The sequence below is a fragment of the Budorcas taxicolor genome, chromosome 15, assembly GCF_023091745.1.
Source record: "Budorcas taxicolor isolate Tak-1 chromosome 15, Takin1.1, whole genome shotgun sequence".
Lineage (NCBI taxonomy): Eukaryota > Metazoa > Chordata > Mammalia > Artiodactyla > Bovidae > Budorcas > Budorcas taxicolor.
The window spans coordinates 47,124,808-47,139,265 of record NC_068924.1 but is presented as its reverse complement, the minus strand read 5'-3'; the positions used below and the strand labels follow the sequence as shown (position 1 = coordinate 47,139,265).

The window sequence follows — 14,458 nt, the reverse complement described above, 5'->3', positions numbered from 1 at the left end:
GACCATAAATTTCTGGCTTTCCCACAAGGCTACCAGCTAAGATCTGGGAGACAAACCTGGCCCCTTCCTCAGTACCCTACACTCAGATCCAGGGCTTGCCTTGTCCATAGTGTCACATATGTAAATAGATCCTAGGCAGTTGAAATTTCAAGTTTTAATGATTACAAATTCTATGATTTTTTAAAAATTTTGTTATTAATATATAATTTATATACCATAAAAGTTGTAAATTCACTGTTTTTTTTAGCATATTTGCAAAGTTTGCAGAACATTTTTAATCACTCTAAAATGAAATCCCATTACCATTAGCAGTCACTCTTTATTCTCATTTATCCCAGACCCTGGCAATAACTAATTTACTTTCAGTTTTTGTAGACCTGTCTATTCTGAAATTTTTATTTAAATGCAAATTATTTATTTATTAGAAATAATTCTTCTTTAAATATTTGTAAACAAACTTTTATGTGAAAATAGGTTTTTAGCTCTTTAGAGTATTTATTAATACCTAGCAATAAAAGTGCTGAGTCACTATGTATAACTGTTTGAAAAAAAGCCTAACTGTTGTCCAAAGTGGCTTCACCAAAATTTACATTCCCACCTGCAAAGTATGAAGAATCCATTTTCTCCATATGTTTCTAGCATTTGTTATTTTCTGATTTTGTTTTTTATTTTATTTTTGTTTATAACCCTTTTAATGTGTGGAGTGATATCTCATAGTGGTTTTGATTTTCATTTCCCTAATGACTAATGGTTTTTCCAGTGGTCATGTATGGATGTGAGAGTTGGTCTGTGAAGAAAGCTGAGTGCCAAAGAATTGATGCTTTTGAACTGTGGTGTTGGAGAAGACTCTTGAGAGTCCCTTGGACTGCAAGGAGATCCAGCCAGTCCATGCTAAAGGAGATCAGTCCTGGGTGTTCTTTGGAAGAAATGATGCTAAAGCTGAAACTCCAGTACTTTGGCCACCTCATGTGAAGAGTTGACTCACTGGAAAAGACTCTGATGCTGGGAGGGATTGGGGGCAGGAGGAGAAGGGGGCGACAGAGGATGAGATGGCTGGATGGCATTAACGACTCGATGGATGTGAGTTTGAGTGAACTCCGGGAGTTGATGATGGACAGGGAGGCCTGACGTGCTGCGATTCCTGGGGTCGCGAGGAGTTGGACACGACTGAGTGACTGAACTGAACTGAACTTAATGACTAATGAAGCTGAACATCTCTTTTGTGCTTATCTGTCTCGCTTTGTAGAAATGTATGTCCAAATCATTTGCCTATTTTTAATTAATTTGTCTTTTTGTTGTTGAGTTATAAGAGCTCTTCATATATTTTGGATATTAAATTTTTTTATTAATCAATTTATTTTAATTGGAGGCTAATTACAATATTGTAGTGTTTTTTTTTCTAGTTTTATTTATTCTTTTTTATTTTATTTTACAATATTATATTGGTTTTGCCATACATTGACATGAATCCTCCATGGATGTTCATGTGTTCCCCATCCTGAACCCCCCTCCCACCTCCCTCTCCATCCCATCCCTCTGGGTCATCCCAGGGCACCAGCCCCGAGCACCCTGTATCATGCATCAAACCTGGACTGGCGATTCATTTCACATATGATAATTTACATATTTCAATGTCATTTTCCCATATCATCCCACCTTCAACCTCTCCCACAGAGTCCAAAAGACTGTTCTATACATCTGTGTCTCTTTCATTGTCTTGCATACAGGGTTATTGTTACCATCTTTCAAATTCCATATACATGTGTTAGTATACTGTAATGGTGTCTTTCTTTCTGGCTTATTTCACTCTGTATAATAGGCTCCAGTTTCATCCACCTCATTAGAACTAATTCAAATGTATTCTTTTTAATTGTTGAGTTACATTCCATTGTGTATATGTACCACAGCTTTCTTATCCATTCATCTGCTGATGGACATCTAGGTTGCTTCCATGTCCTGGCTATTAGAATCAGTGTTGTGATGAACATTGGGGTACATGTGTCTCTTTCAATTCTGGGTTCCTCGGTGTGTATGCCCAGCAGTGGGATTGCTGGGTCATATGGCAGTTCTATTTCGAGACTGAAAAAAAAATGAAATAAAACTCCCACTGTTTGCAGATGATATGATCTTCTACATAGAAAACCCTAAGACTCCACCAGAAAATTACTAGAGCTAATCAATGAATATAGTAAAGTTGCAGGATATAAAATCAACACACAGAAATCCCTTGCATTCCTATACACTAACAATGAGAAAACAGAAAGAGAAATTAAGGAAACAATTCCATTCACCATTGTAACAAAAAGAATAAAATATTTAGGAATATATCTACCTAAAGAAACAAAGACCTATATATAGAAAACTATAAAACACTGGTGAGAGAAATCAAAGAGGACACAAATAGATGGAGAAATATACCATGTTCAAGGACCAGAAGAATCAATATATTGAACATGAGTATACTACCCAAAGCAATCTAGAGATTCAATGCAATCCCTATCAAGCTACCAACCATATTTTTCAGAGAACTAGAACAAATAATTTCACAATTTACATGGAAATACAAAAAACCTCGAATAGCCAAAGCAATCTTGAAAAAGAATGGAACTGGATGAATCAACCTGCCTGACTTCAGGCTCTACTACAAAGCCACAGTCATCAAGACAGTATGGTACTGGCACAAAGACAGAAATATAGATCAATGGAACAAAATAGAAAACCCAGAGATAAATCCATGCACCTATGGATGCCTTATCTTTGACAAAGGAGGCAAGAATATACAATAGAGAAAAGACAATCTCTTTAACAAGTGGCTCCGGGAAAACTGGTCAACCACTTGTAAAAGAAGGAAACTACAACACTTTCTAACACCATACACAAAAATAAACTCAAAATGGATTAAAGATCTAAATGTAAGACCAGAAACTATAAAACTCCTAGAGAAGATCATAGGCAAAACACTCTCCAACATAAACCAGAGCAGGATCCTCTATGACCCACCTCCCAGGATATTGGAAATAAAAGCAAAAATAAACAAATGGGACCTAATTAAAATTAAAAGCTTCTGCACCACAAAGGAAACTATAAGCAAGGTGAAAAGACAGCCTTCAGAATGGGAGAAAATAATAGCAAACGAAGCAACTGACAAAGGATTAATCTCAAAAATAAACAACAACCCTTGCAACTTAATTCTAGAAAAATAAACGACTCAATCAAAAAGTGGGCCAAAGAACTAAACAGACATTTCTCCAAAGAAGACATACAGATGGCTAACAAACACATGAAAAGATGCTCAACATCACTCATTATCAGAGAAATGCAAATCAAGACCACAATGAGGTGTCATTTCACACCAGTCAGAATGGCTGCTATCCAAAAGTCTACAAGCAATAAATGCTGAAGAGGGTGTGGAGAAAAGGGAATCCTCTTACACTGTAGTGGTTTTTGCCATCCATCAACATGAATCAGCCATGGTACTTATCAGGTATATGATTTATAAAACTTCTCTCCCATTCTGTGGTTTGTCTTTTTCATTTTCTTGACACTGATCTAGAAATACTAAAAGTATATTTTTTATAAAGTCCAATTTATCTATTTTTTCCCCTTTGGTCCCTTGTGATTTTGGTGTGTCATAAAACCACCAGCTAACACAGGCACACAATGACTTACTCTTAAGGTTTTTTTCAAGTTGTTGTAGATTTGTCTTATATTTAGATGTTTGATTCATTTTGAGTTAAGTTTGAGAGAGGAGCCCAATTTCAGTCTTTTGCATATGGGTATCCAATTACCCTACTTCTTCCAAATCCCTAGAGTAATCCCCTTGGGTTCATACCTGAGAGTCAGAGAGAGTTAATAAATAACTGCACTTACCAAGCCTGTTGACATGAGGAGGCTGGAACCCCCAAGCTAAGATGAAGACACTCACTGAGGACAAGACTTAAAACTGAGAAGAGATCAGACTTCAGATGCCATACTCAGATCCTATCATCATCTAAATCACACTTGCACACATGCATGACATCACAACTTTCACATCTAAAAAAAAAAAAAATTACGTTCAGGAACATAGTACCTGCACAAACCTCCACACAGCCTCCCACAGAACCTCACACTCATATATGACACGCATTACAGAGTTCAACCTCAGTGTGCTTCACTTGTGAATGCATGCCAATCACACAGGTATGTTTTTGAATTGAAAATACTGTGTTCTGAGAAAGAACTCCAAGTTCAATGATTGAAGTTTATATCTTAGAAGGAGACCTCAAACACATAGCTATCGTAGTGACCCAGAAACAAGGCTGAATGGGAAAAGTTGGAGACAATTCCCCCATTCCACTCAGAGTGGTGCTCTGGCACAATGTCTTTTTTCTATGACTTTCCCTGAAAAGCAATCTTGATTATACCTAATCTCTCTGGTCCTCCTATCTATAGATGGTCACAGAGTAGCAGCTGCCTTAAAATAACCATTTGAAATCTTCCTTTGTGGGCAAGACTAGACTGGGTAAAGAGAGGAAGAGAAGAGACTCTAGCTCCCTTGTGTGGCACCCAAGCTTCTTTCCTTTAGTGGCTGGGGCCATCTGTGAAAATCTCAAAGCAGATAAGAGGGGCTTTTCACATTTATGTGACTCTTTGGAGTCCAGATAATGAATAATTGTATCATAGCAATGCAGATAATGACACTGCAGTGCCTTGAAAGAAAAAGATAGGAAGTAAAGTAACAGCCATATAAATGGACAGTTAAGTGAGGGAAAAACACCATACCTTGAATCAGGAGACCTAAGACTTAATTTCACTTCTAAAGTAGGATATGTTATGATCTGAATTACATCAGTTCATTTCTCTGAACTTGGATTTCATTTTACTAAGGCAGAGATACAATTACTATATTTTGTAACACTCCTATATGTGGCTATGGGACCAAGAGCTTGTAACAAAAGGGGGAACACATTGTTTTTGGTGTACAAACTTAATAAGACTATATGCATTATCCTTCAATTAAAAATAAATAAATCTTTTAAAAGACTATATGCTTTACTCTTTATCACCCATAAAAAAAATAAGCCAGGTGTTTCCATTTCTAATATATAAATACAAAAATTGAGCCTCAAAAAGGTTGTGGTACTTTTTAATGCTAAATAGTGAATAGGCAGAAAAGCTAAGACAAGGATTCCATAATTGTTGCTTTTATAAATTGAGACTTCCCAGAGAAGGGAAGAGATTTTCTCAAGGTTAAGTAACACTCTTGTGACAAACTCAGAACTAAAGCTCCGGATTTCAGGCCTTTTACAAAGGATGCTTTTAGGTGTACAGTGTTACTAAGGGAAGATGTGTATACTACCACCACTCTATAGTAGTCATGTATTCACTCATCCAGGATGTCTACCGTTGGTGAATGCTAGGACACTCTACTTCCTCCCTCAATCTGCTTCTATCAGCACTTGGCATTCTGATCTGGCTGTTACATGCAACCATTAACTGGTAGGACTATAAGGCTTCAGGCTGACTTTGCGTAGTTTGAAGTGCTGTCTCCCTAGATAGCATGTTGACTACACCTCTTGCTTTCTTCCACTGAACTCACATATGTACTCAAAATAATGTAGATATTCAGTTATGGAGTATTTGCGTATATTCAGGCTGCCTAGTCTCTATATAGGCACTTCAAGTGAGACATAAAAATAAGTCATTTGGTGTGTATTTGGGCAGTTACCTTGCAAACACAGAGTAAGTAAGCAAAATATTGTAGCATTAAGGCAATAAGTGAATACTATGTTGCTAAGAAGTTACTAGGATTCAGTCTTTTGGTGAATATTAAGCAAACTTTCTAGGTAGAGACACAGTCATGTTGTCTGGAGGTTGCAATTGCGTAAAGATGCAGTCTCAGCTCAATAGGATTTTGGAAAGTGATGGATGAACAGAAATAGACAACTAAGGACTAAGTTAGAGAGGAAAAGCTTTTGGAAGGCAAAGAGACTTGCCCAGAGTTTAAAAATTAGAGAGAAAGAAAAGGAAAAAGTCTCCTTGGGCAAAGGAAATGCTGATACTGTAAATTTTAAAAAAGAGAGAGAGACAATAAATATTCTTAGATGTATCGGGACAAAAAAAAATGAATAATGTGCAGAATGTGGTAGGAGATAAGTCTAGAGGGGTTAGACAGAGCAAATGCTTAAATTCTTATCATGGTTCTTGGGATATAGAACTCAAAGCATGATTAATGAGTATAGGAATTAGCAGATGAAAAACTGAATTATGTTATAGAAACTTTTAAGATTCTTAAGCAACTTATAACAATAAATATTTTTCTTAGCTTAAAAAAGATGACTTCACAGAAAAATCATCATTTTATGTGAATGAAACAGATCTCTCATGCTGCAGGACAGGTGTACCCTCCCCCTTGGACAGAGCCCTTTATTTGCCAAGCAGAATGCCAGCATCCAACATCAGCGATGACCGTCTCCCAGCCACTCTCTTCCTGACGGGGATCCCAGGGCTGGAGTGGGCTCACGTCTGGATTGCCATCCCCTTTTGTGCCATGTATCTGGTAGCACTGGCTGGGAATGCCACCCTCATTCTGGTCATAGTGACAGCCAGTGCCCTTCATGCGCCCATGTACCTCTTCCTTTGCCTCCTCTCACTCACTGACCTGGCTCTCAGCTCCACCACTGTGCCCAAAATGTTGGCTATTTTGTGGTTCCAAGCAGGTGAGATTTCCTTTGACGGGTGTCTGGCCCAGATGTTTTGTGTCCATTCTATTTATGCTTTAGAGTCCTCGATTCTTCTTGCCATGGCCTTTGATCGATATGTGGCTATCTGCAACCCACTGAGATACACAACCATCCTCAACCACACTGTCATAGGCAGAATCGGCCTTATGGGTATATTCAGGAGTATAGCTGCTGTCTCCCCCTTCATCCTCCTGTTGAGGCGACTGCCCTACTGTCAGCACCACGTCATGGCACACACATACTGTGAGCACATGGGCATTGCTCGACTGGCCTGTGCCAACATCACTGTCAATATAGTCTATGGGCTAACTGTGGCCCTTCTGGTTGTGGGTCTGGATTCCATCCTCATTGCCATTTCCTATGGCTTTATTCTCCATGCTGTCTTTCGTCTTCCATCTCAAGATGCCAGGCTCAAGGCTCTGAGTACCTGTGGCTCCCACCTTGGGGTCATCCTGGTCTTCTACATCCCTGCCTTCTTCTCCTTCCTCACCCACCGTTTTGGCCAGCACCGAGTCCCCAGGCACGTGCACATCTTTCTGGCTAATCTCTATGTGCTGGTGCCTCCTGTGCTCAACCCAAACATCTATGGGGCTAGGACCAAGGAGATTCGGAGTCGACTTCCAAGACTGCCTCTCTTGTGGAAGGTCTCAGTGTGAGTTCTTGCAGCAGTTGGAGATGAGAATGAAAGGTAAATGGGAAGGATAATTATCCAGCTACATTTACAAAGGTAAAGCCTATGATGTGAGAGATGGTGATATGGAAGGAAGTACTTTATGAAGAATGATCAGATAAATGGGACATGTTAAGAATTACACTGAATATGCTCCTTGAGCAATTCTGAATTGCTCAGAACAAGGTAATAAGGTAGTTTCTGTATTATCTCAGAAGGGAGTGTAGCTTTCCAAAATGCTAGTCAGTTCTGTTCTGGAGTGGACACTGCATCTCATGGTGGGTTTTTCTATTGGAATGTTAAGTGACAAAAAAAGAAAACCAAAGTGAAACATCTAGAGTGAACTTGAGTCTGAACTCCAAATCTTTGGACAGTGGTTAAGAGCACAAGATCTGAAATCAGAGGGCCTGAGTTTGAATGCTTTCTCCTTTATTGTTGGTTTTCTACTTTGAGCACATTACTAAACATTTCTATGTCTATTTTGGTGAACTGTAGAATTGGGACAATGATTAATTATATCTAACTCTTGAATTATGGTGAAGATTAAGTAAATTACTGAATGTATGTACAACATGTAGAACAGTGCCTGAAAATGCTCAATAAATAAATAAATGATTAAAAGCTTCTCTAAAAAGCTTCTGCACAGCAAACAAAACAAAAAGATAGCCTACAAAATGATAAGATATCTGCAAATCATATATCCAATAAGGGGTTAATATTGAAAATATGTAAATAACTCATACAACTCAACAGCAGAAAAACAAACAAACATTAAAAATGGACAGAGGTTCTGAATGGGCATTTTTCCAAAGAAGAGACTCAGATGGCCGACAGGCATACAAAAAGAGTTCAGTGTCACTTAATTACTAGGGAAATAAAAGTTAGAAATACAATCAGATATCACTCACACTTGTTAGGATGATTAATATAAAAAATTACAAGACACTATTACATATAAAATAGATAACTAACAAGGACCTGCTATGTACCACCAGGAACTCTGTTCAATACTCTGCAATGCTCTATATGGGAAAAGAATCTTAAAAACAGTGGATATATATGTATTGTGTATGCATATGTATAACAGATTCACTTTGCTGTACACATGAAACTAACACAATATTGTATGCCAATTATAGCTAAATAATTTTTTTAAAAAGACACTGAGTCTGTTTTCCCAAGGCTCATAGAAAATCAAAAGAGATCAAATAAAATGATGATAATATTTATCCTTAAAATTTTTTTTACCTTTATAAAAAATTTCAGGATGAACAAGGTAACAAGTTGTTAAAGCTAAAAACTAAAACAGACAAGATAAACGTGGTGAAGATATAGGGAAAGGGGGAACCCTGGGGCATTGTTTCTAGGAATATATATTGGTGCAGTCACTATGGAAAACAGTATGGAAATTCTTCACAGACTTAAGAATAGGAAGACCATATGATCCAGCTTTTCAAATTTGGGTATATATCAAAGAATACAAAAACACTAATTTAAAAAGATGTGTATGCTAGTCACTCAGTTGTGTCTGACTCTTTGTGATCCCATAGACTATGCCCCACCAGGCTCCTCTGTCCACAGAATTCTCCAAGCAAGAATACTGGAGTGGTTTGCCATTCCCTTCTCCAGGGAATCTTCCTGACCCAGGGATCGAACCTGGGTCTCCCGCATTACAGGCAGATTCTTTCCCATCTGAGTGACCAAAAGATACATAGACCACAAAGTGCACTGCAGTTATTTACAACAGCTGAGATGGAAACTGTTCCAATAAATGGATGAATGGATAAGGAAGATGCAGTGTGTATGTAGACTGGAATACTACTAAGTCATAAAAAAAAACATGATATCTTTCCATTTGTGACAACATGGATGGACCTTGAGGGTATCATGCTAAGTGAAATAAGCCAAAAGGAGAAAGATAAATACCATATGATTTCACTCACATGTGAAATTCATAAATAAATAAACAACCAGAGAAGCAAACCAATAAAAACTAAAACAAGCGCATGTAGAGAGAGAAAAGAATAGTGATTACCAAAGAGGAAAGGGACTGAAAGAGGTAGGCTGACACATGGAAACTAAATTTTGATGTTGACCAAGCTGTAGTGTAAACAGAAGTTGAAATATAATGTTGCACACATGAAACTTATATAGGTTATAAATCAATGATATCTTTTTTTTAATTAATAATATTTTAAACATTTTAGGGCTTCCCTGGTAGCTAAGATGGTAAAGAATCCACCTCCAATGAAGGAAACCTGGGTTTGATCCCTTGGTTAGGAAGATTCCCTGGAGAAAAGAAAGGCTCCAGTATTCTGGTCTGGAGAATTCCATGGACTGTATAATCCATGGGGTTGCGAAGAGTCATTCATGACTAAGCAACTTGGCTAAACATTTGAGCCTAATGTTAAAGGAAACAAAAATTCCAACACACATAAAAATTATTATTACATGAATAAAAGAGTAATTATCATGAAAGATTCAAGTAAAAATATATGTGGGAAAATGGAGCAGAGTCAAGGAAACAAAGCAATATATTAAATTCCTGACAGTTAAGAAAAGCTTGTTTATTTACTTTGAAATAAATAATGATGAGTTAACAGTTTTAAGGGCATAAAGAGTCCATAGGGTCCACTTTAAATGGTCATATGGGAGTTTTAAATGTCAATATTCACAATATACTGAAAATTATGTCTATTTCTACCTTTTAAACTTTGGATGATATTTTTTAGTTGTCAAAATTCTGAAGGGAGCATATAGTGTTTTGAATATTCTTCTAGAAACTCCAGTGAAGACCTCAGTTTAAAGTTATTCAAGAGAGGTCTATTAGAAGGAAAGTGAGTACAGTATTCTGAAGTTATGGAGGAGAGAATAACTAGTCTTGGAAGGGGTTGATGGAAGCGATGCTAGTGCAGGACATGATAGATGGTTGATGTCAAGGGATCTCAGGTGATCTACCTGCAGCGCTGATGTCACTCCCTATCAGCACTGGCTTCATGGGCATATGACCTGGGCAATTACATAACATCCATGCGCAGAATGGCCTCTGGCTTTCCTTACCACTCTGCTGTCATCATCATGAAATTCATGATAATTTTACCTTTGAACTTGTGTTTGTAAGTGAAATCTGATTGCACAATGATGTGTGCACAGGTCCACTACCATTACCTGCTGTCCCTTTCTCATGATTATCTCACCACGCCTCATAAGCACAGAATTCTGGTGTACCCACAAGAGAGGGAGTTCAAGGGGTGGCACAGGAATAAAGCAAAGAGAAGAGAATGAGAGGATGGGGGAGGGGGAGGCAAGAAATTAGAAGGGAGGATAAAATATAATCCATCATACACTAGATGCTTAATTTCCACTTTCTTTGAAAAGTCATGAAGGAAAATGTCCCTTTCTTCCCTCAGTTACTTTATCTACCTTCCCTTTCTTTCTGTCTCTCAAAATGTGCACCAAATCCCTAGAGGAGTCATCTTTGATTTCACACCTGAGCATCATGGGCATAATCAATAAATAACCTTATTTACATATCCCTGGACCAGAGGAGGTAGGAACACAGAGATGAGCTGAGGACATACACTGAGCCCAGACACTTGGCATTAGATAAAAGATCACACATCTCAGCCCAGATTGCACATTCAGAGCCCTTTGCTTCCTTACTGCTCCCACTTACACCTGCACAAAAATAGCTTTTACACTTGTAAGCAACATTTTGTATTCACATACACACCTCCTGCACAACCTGGCATTCTATCCAAACAGCCTCACACTCACATACTACATGGCTACACACGCTCATAGAATTCAAACTCAGTGTCTGTGTTCAGTGGAAAGACACAGAGCATAATTATTGAGGTCTTATGAGAGAAAGGAACCTCAAAGAACCAGATCCTGGGACAATCTGGGAAGGATGCTTGCACTATGGGCTAGAGTAAAGCTCCAGTCCAATATCCTTATCCCATTGTTTCAGACCCAGATGGACACAGAGTAGTGGCTGTCTTACAGTAACCACTTGATATCTTCCTTAGGGGGCCATGAATAAACTGGGAAGAAAGGAGGCAGGAAGGTGGTAGTGATTCCAGCCCTCTGCCCTCCACCATCCAAGCTTCTCTCCCCTGGCATCTCAGTCCTGTGTACGGGGCCCAACAGCAGTTGGTGTCTTCGGTGGAAGCCTCTACAGAAATAGGGTGGGCTTCCTAATTCTCTTTACCACTTTGGAATTCAGATAAGTAACAAAATAATTGCAGCATCTTGAATTATTGACATAATGCCTTGATCAAAAGACATAGGAATTCAGATATTGTTCATGTTAATGGTCATTTGGGTGAAGTAAAAGCTTGCAACTCTGAATCAGAACACATAAAATCTAATTTTAGTTTTGCAATTAACATGCTTTGTAATCTGGACTATATATATTCACCTCTCTGGACTTGGTCTCCCCAGTGTTTAGGGGTTCAAATGTTAAGTACAGTCTATTATCTTTGTAGTATACTAAAAGTGTTTGTTAAAGAAACAAAGGAAGGAAGGAAGAGGAGATTGTTTGGGATGTCCAAATTTTTAATCACATAAATACTATTTTAAGCTCTACCACAAAATCTTGTGAAGCTGGTAGATCAAGTGATGCCATTTCCAATTTAGAGACAAAAAACTGAAGGCAAAAAGTATTGTAGCAATTTTTCCAATGCAGCAACATGAGCAGATAGAAAAGAGAGAATGACTGCAGAGTCATCACCCTTTCCAAATGAAGATTGGCTGGGAAAGGGAGAGATTTGTTTCCACTCACATATAAACTTTGTTACAGAAGCAGGGTTAAAATTCGAGCTTCTCCAAATTCTATACAGATTTAAGGACACAATACAGTTAACACTTAAATAACAGGGTTTGAACTGTGCAGACTCACTTATGAGTGGATTTTTCAATAAAAAATACTACAGTAATACTTACTGATCGGTGGTTGGTTGAATCCATGAATGCCAAACAGTGGATATGATGAGCCACTTTACAAGAAACCTCTTACATGGAGGGCAGGTAATAGATTATATTAGAATCTTCAGCTGCCCAGATGATTGGCATCTATAACACCCTCATTGTTCAAGGGTCAACAGTATGCTATCAAGGAAGAGTGGCTGTAAATACTCACTAGCCTTCAACAGCCAGAAACAGACTCTCTTTCCAGGATATCTTCACTGTTAGCAACCTTGGGGCCACAGATTTTATCCCTTAGTCAGCTTCTGTGAGTACTTGGTATTCTGATCTGGCCAGGATATCCAGACATTACACTGGTGGGCATGCTGGACTTTGCCTGGCTTTGCCATAGTAGGGAGTGCTGTCTTACCAACTAGCATGTTGATGTATATTTTGCTTTCTTCTATTATGCTTCTTGAATATCAACTTGCTGTACATATTCAATCATGAGATTTGTAAGCATACTCATAATTTCCTATATTTTTTCTAGGCATTTCAAGTGAGCTATACAAAGAGATTCTTTGGGGTATATACCTGGGAAGGTGCATTACAAGCACACACACACAAAAACTGAACACATTACTATATCATTAAGTTTAAAAAGCAATGCAATGTTATTAGGTTGTCAAAACTGAGGCTTAATGGACAGTGACCAAAATGACTAGATACACTATCACAGTCAGTGTGGAAGATACCATAGCGAAGACATACTCTCACTCAATGGAATTTTGTAAGCAGAAGAATGGAAAAAAGAATGAGACATCTATGGACATAAAAAATAAAAGGGTATCAGGAAGACAGGGAAACCTTCACTGAAATTTAAAAAAAAAACATAGATAAAAGGAAAATAGAGAAGTCTCTGAGGGCATGGGAAAAGGAAGTGTAGGAGGTGACCCCTGAAGAATCAGGTTGGACAGATGCTTAAATACTTAGCTTGCTGCTTGGGATATAGAACTCAAAATATGATTGATGAGTACAGGAATCAGCAGAAGGGAAAGCAGATAATATGTGGAGGAGTGTTTTAAGATTCTTAAGCAAGTTAATAACAAATATTTCTCTCAGCCTAAGAAAGACTACTCCACAGAAAGGTCATTATTTTATGTGAATGAAACAAATCTCTCATGCTGCAGGACAGGTGTACCCTCCCCCTTGGACAGAGCCCTTTATTTGCCAAGCAGAATGCCAGCATCCAACATCAGCGATGACCGTCTCCCAGCCACTCTCTTCCTGACGGGGATCCCAGGGCTGGAGTGGGCTCACGTCTGGATTGCCATCCCCTTTTGTGCCATGTATCTGGTAGCACTGGCTGGGAATGCCACCCATGTACCTCTTCCTTTGCCTCCTCTCACTCACTGACCTGGCTCTCAGCTCCACCACTGTGCCCAAAATGCTGGCCATTTTGTGGTTCCAAGCAGGTGAGATTTCCTTTGACGGGTGTCTGGCCCAGATGTTTTGTGTCCATTCTATTTATGCTTTAGAGTCCTCGGTTCTTCTTGCCATGGCCTTTGATCGATATGTGGCTATCTGCAACCCACTGAGATACACAACCATCCTCAACCACACTGTCATAGGCAGAATCGGCCTTGCTGGGATACTTCGTAGTGTGGCCATTGTCTCCCCCTTCATCCTCCTGTTGAGGCGACTGCCCTACTGTCAGCACCACGTCATGGCACACACATACTGTGAGCACATGGGCATTGCTCGACTGGCCTGTGCCAACATCACTGTCAATATAGTCTATGGGCTAACTGTGGCCCTTCTGGCCATGGGTCTGGATTCCATCCTCATCTCTGTCTCCTATGGCTTCATCCTCCACGCTGTCTTTCACCTTCCATCCCGTGACGCCCAGTACAAGGCTCTGAGTACCTGTGGCTCCCACCTTGGGGTCATCCTGGTCTTCTACATCCCTGCCTTCTTCTCCTTCCTCACCCACCGTTTTGGTCAGCACCGAGTCCCCAGGCACGTGCACATCTTTCTGGCTAATCTCTATGTGCTGGTGCCTCCTGTGCTCAACCCAATCATCTATGGGGCTAGGACCAAGGAGATTCGGAGTCGACTTCCAAGACTGCTTCATGTGGGGAAATTTTCAACATGA

At 39.1% G+C, this 14,458-nt stretch overlaps 2 protein-coding genes across 2 annotated transcripts; both read left to right on the top strand.

The window, feature by feature from the left end:
• Positions 1 to 6,409: 6,409 nt before the first annotated feature.
• LOC128059800 (olfactory receptor 52D1-like) lies at positions 6,410 to 7,381 on the top strand. The gene has a single exon (XM_052652085.1). The coding sequence runs from the start codon at positions 6,425 to 6,427 to the stop codon at positions 7,379 to 7,381; it is 957 nt and encodes a 318-aa protein (XP_052508045.1). The 5' UTR covers positions 6,410 to 6,424.
• A 6,146-nt stretch (positions 7,382 to 13,527) lies between these two features.
• On the top strand, positions 13,528 to 14,458 carry LOC128059868 (olfactory receptor 52D1). Its single transcript, XM_052652141.1, is given in 2 exon segments — positions 13,528 to 13,679; positions 13,681 to 14,458. Coding segments are annotated over 2 exon segments (915 nt in total). The 5' UTR covers positions 13,528 to 13,542.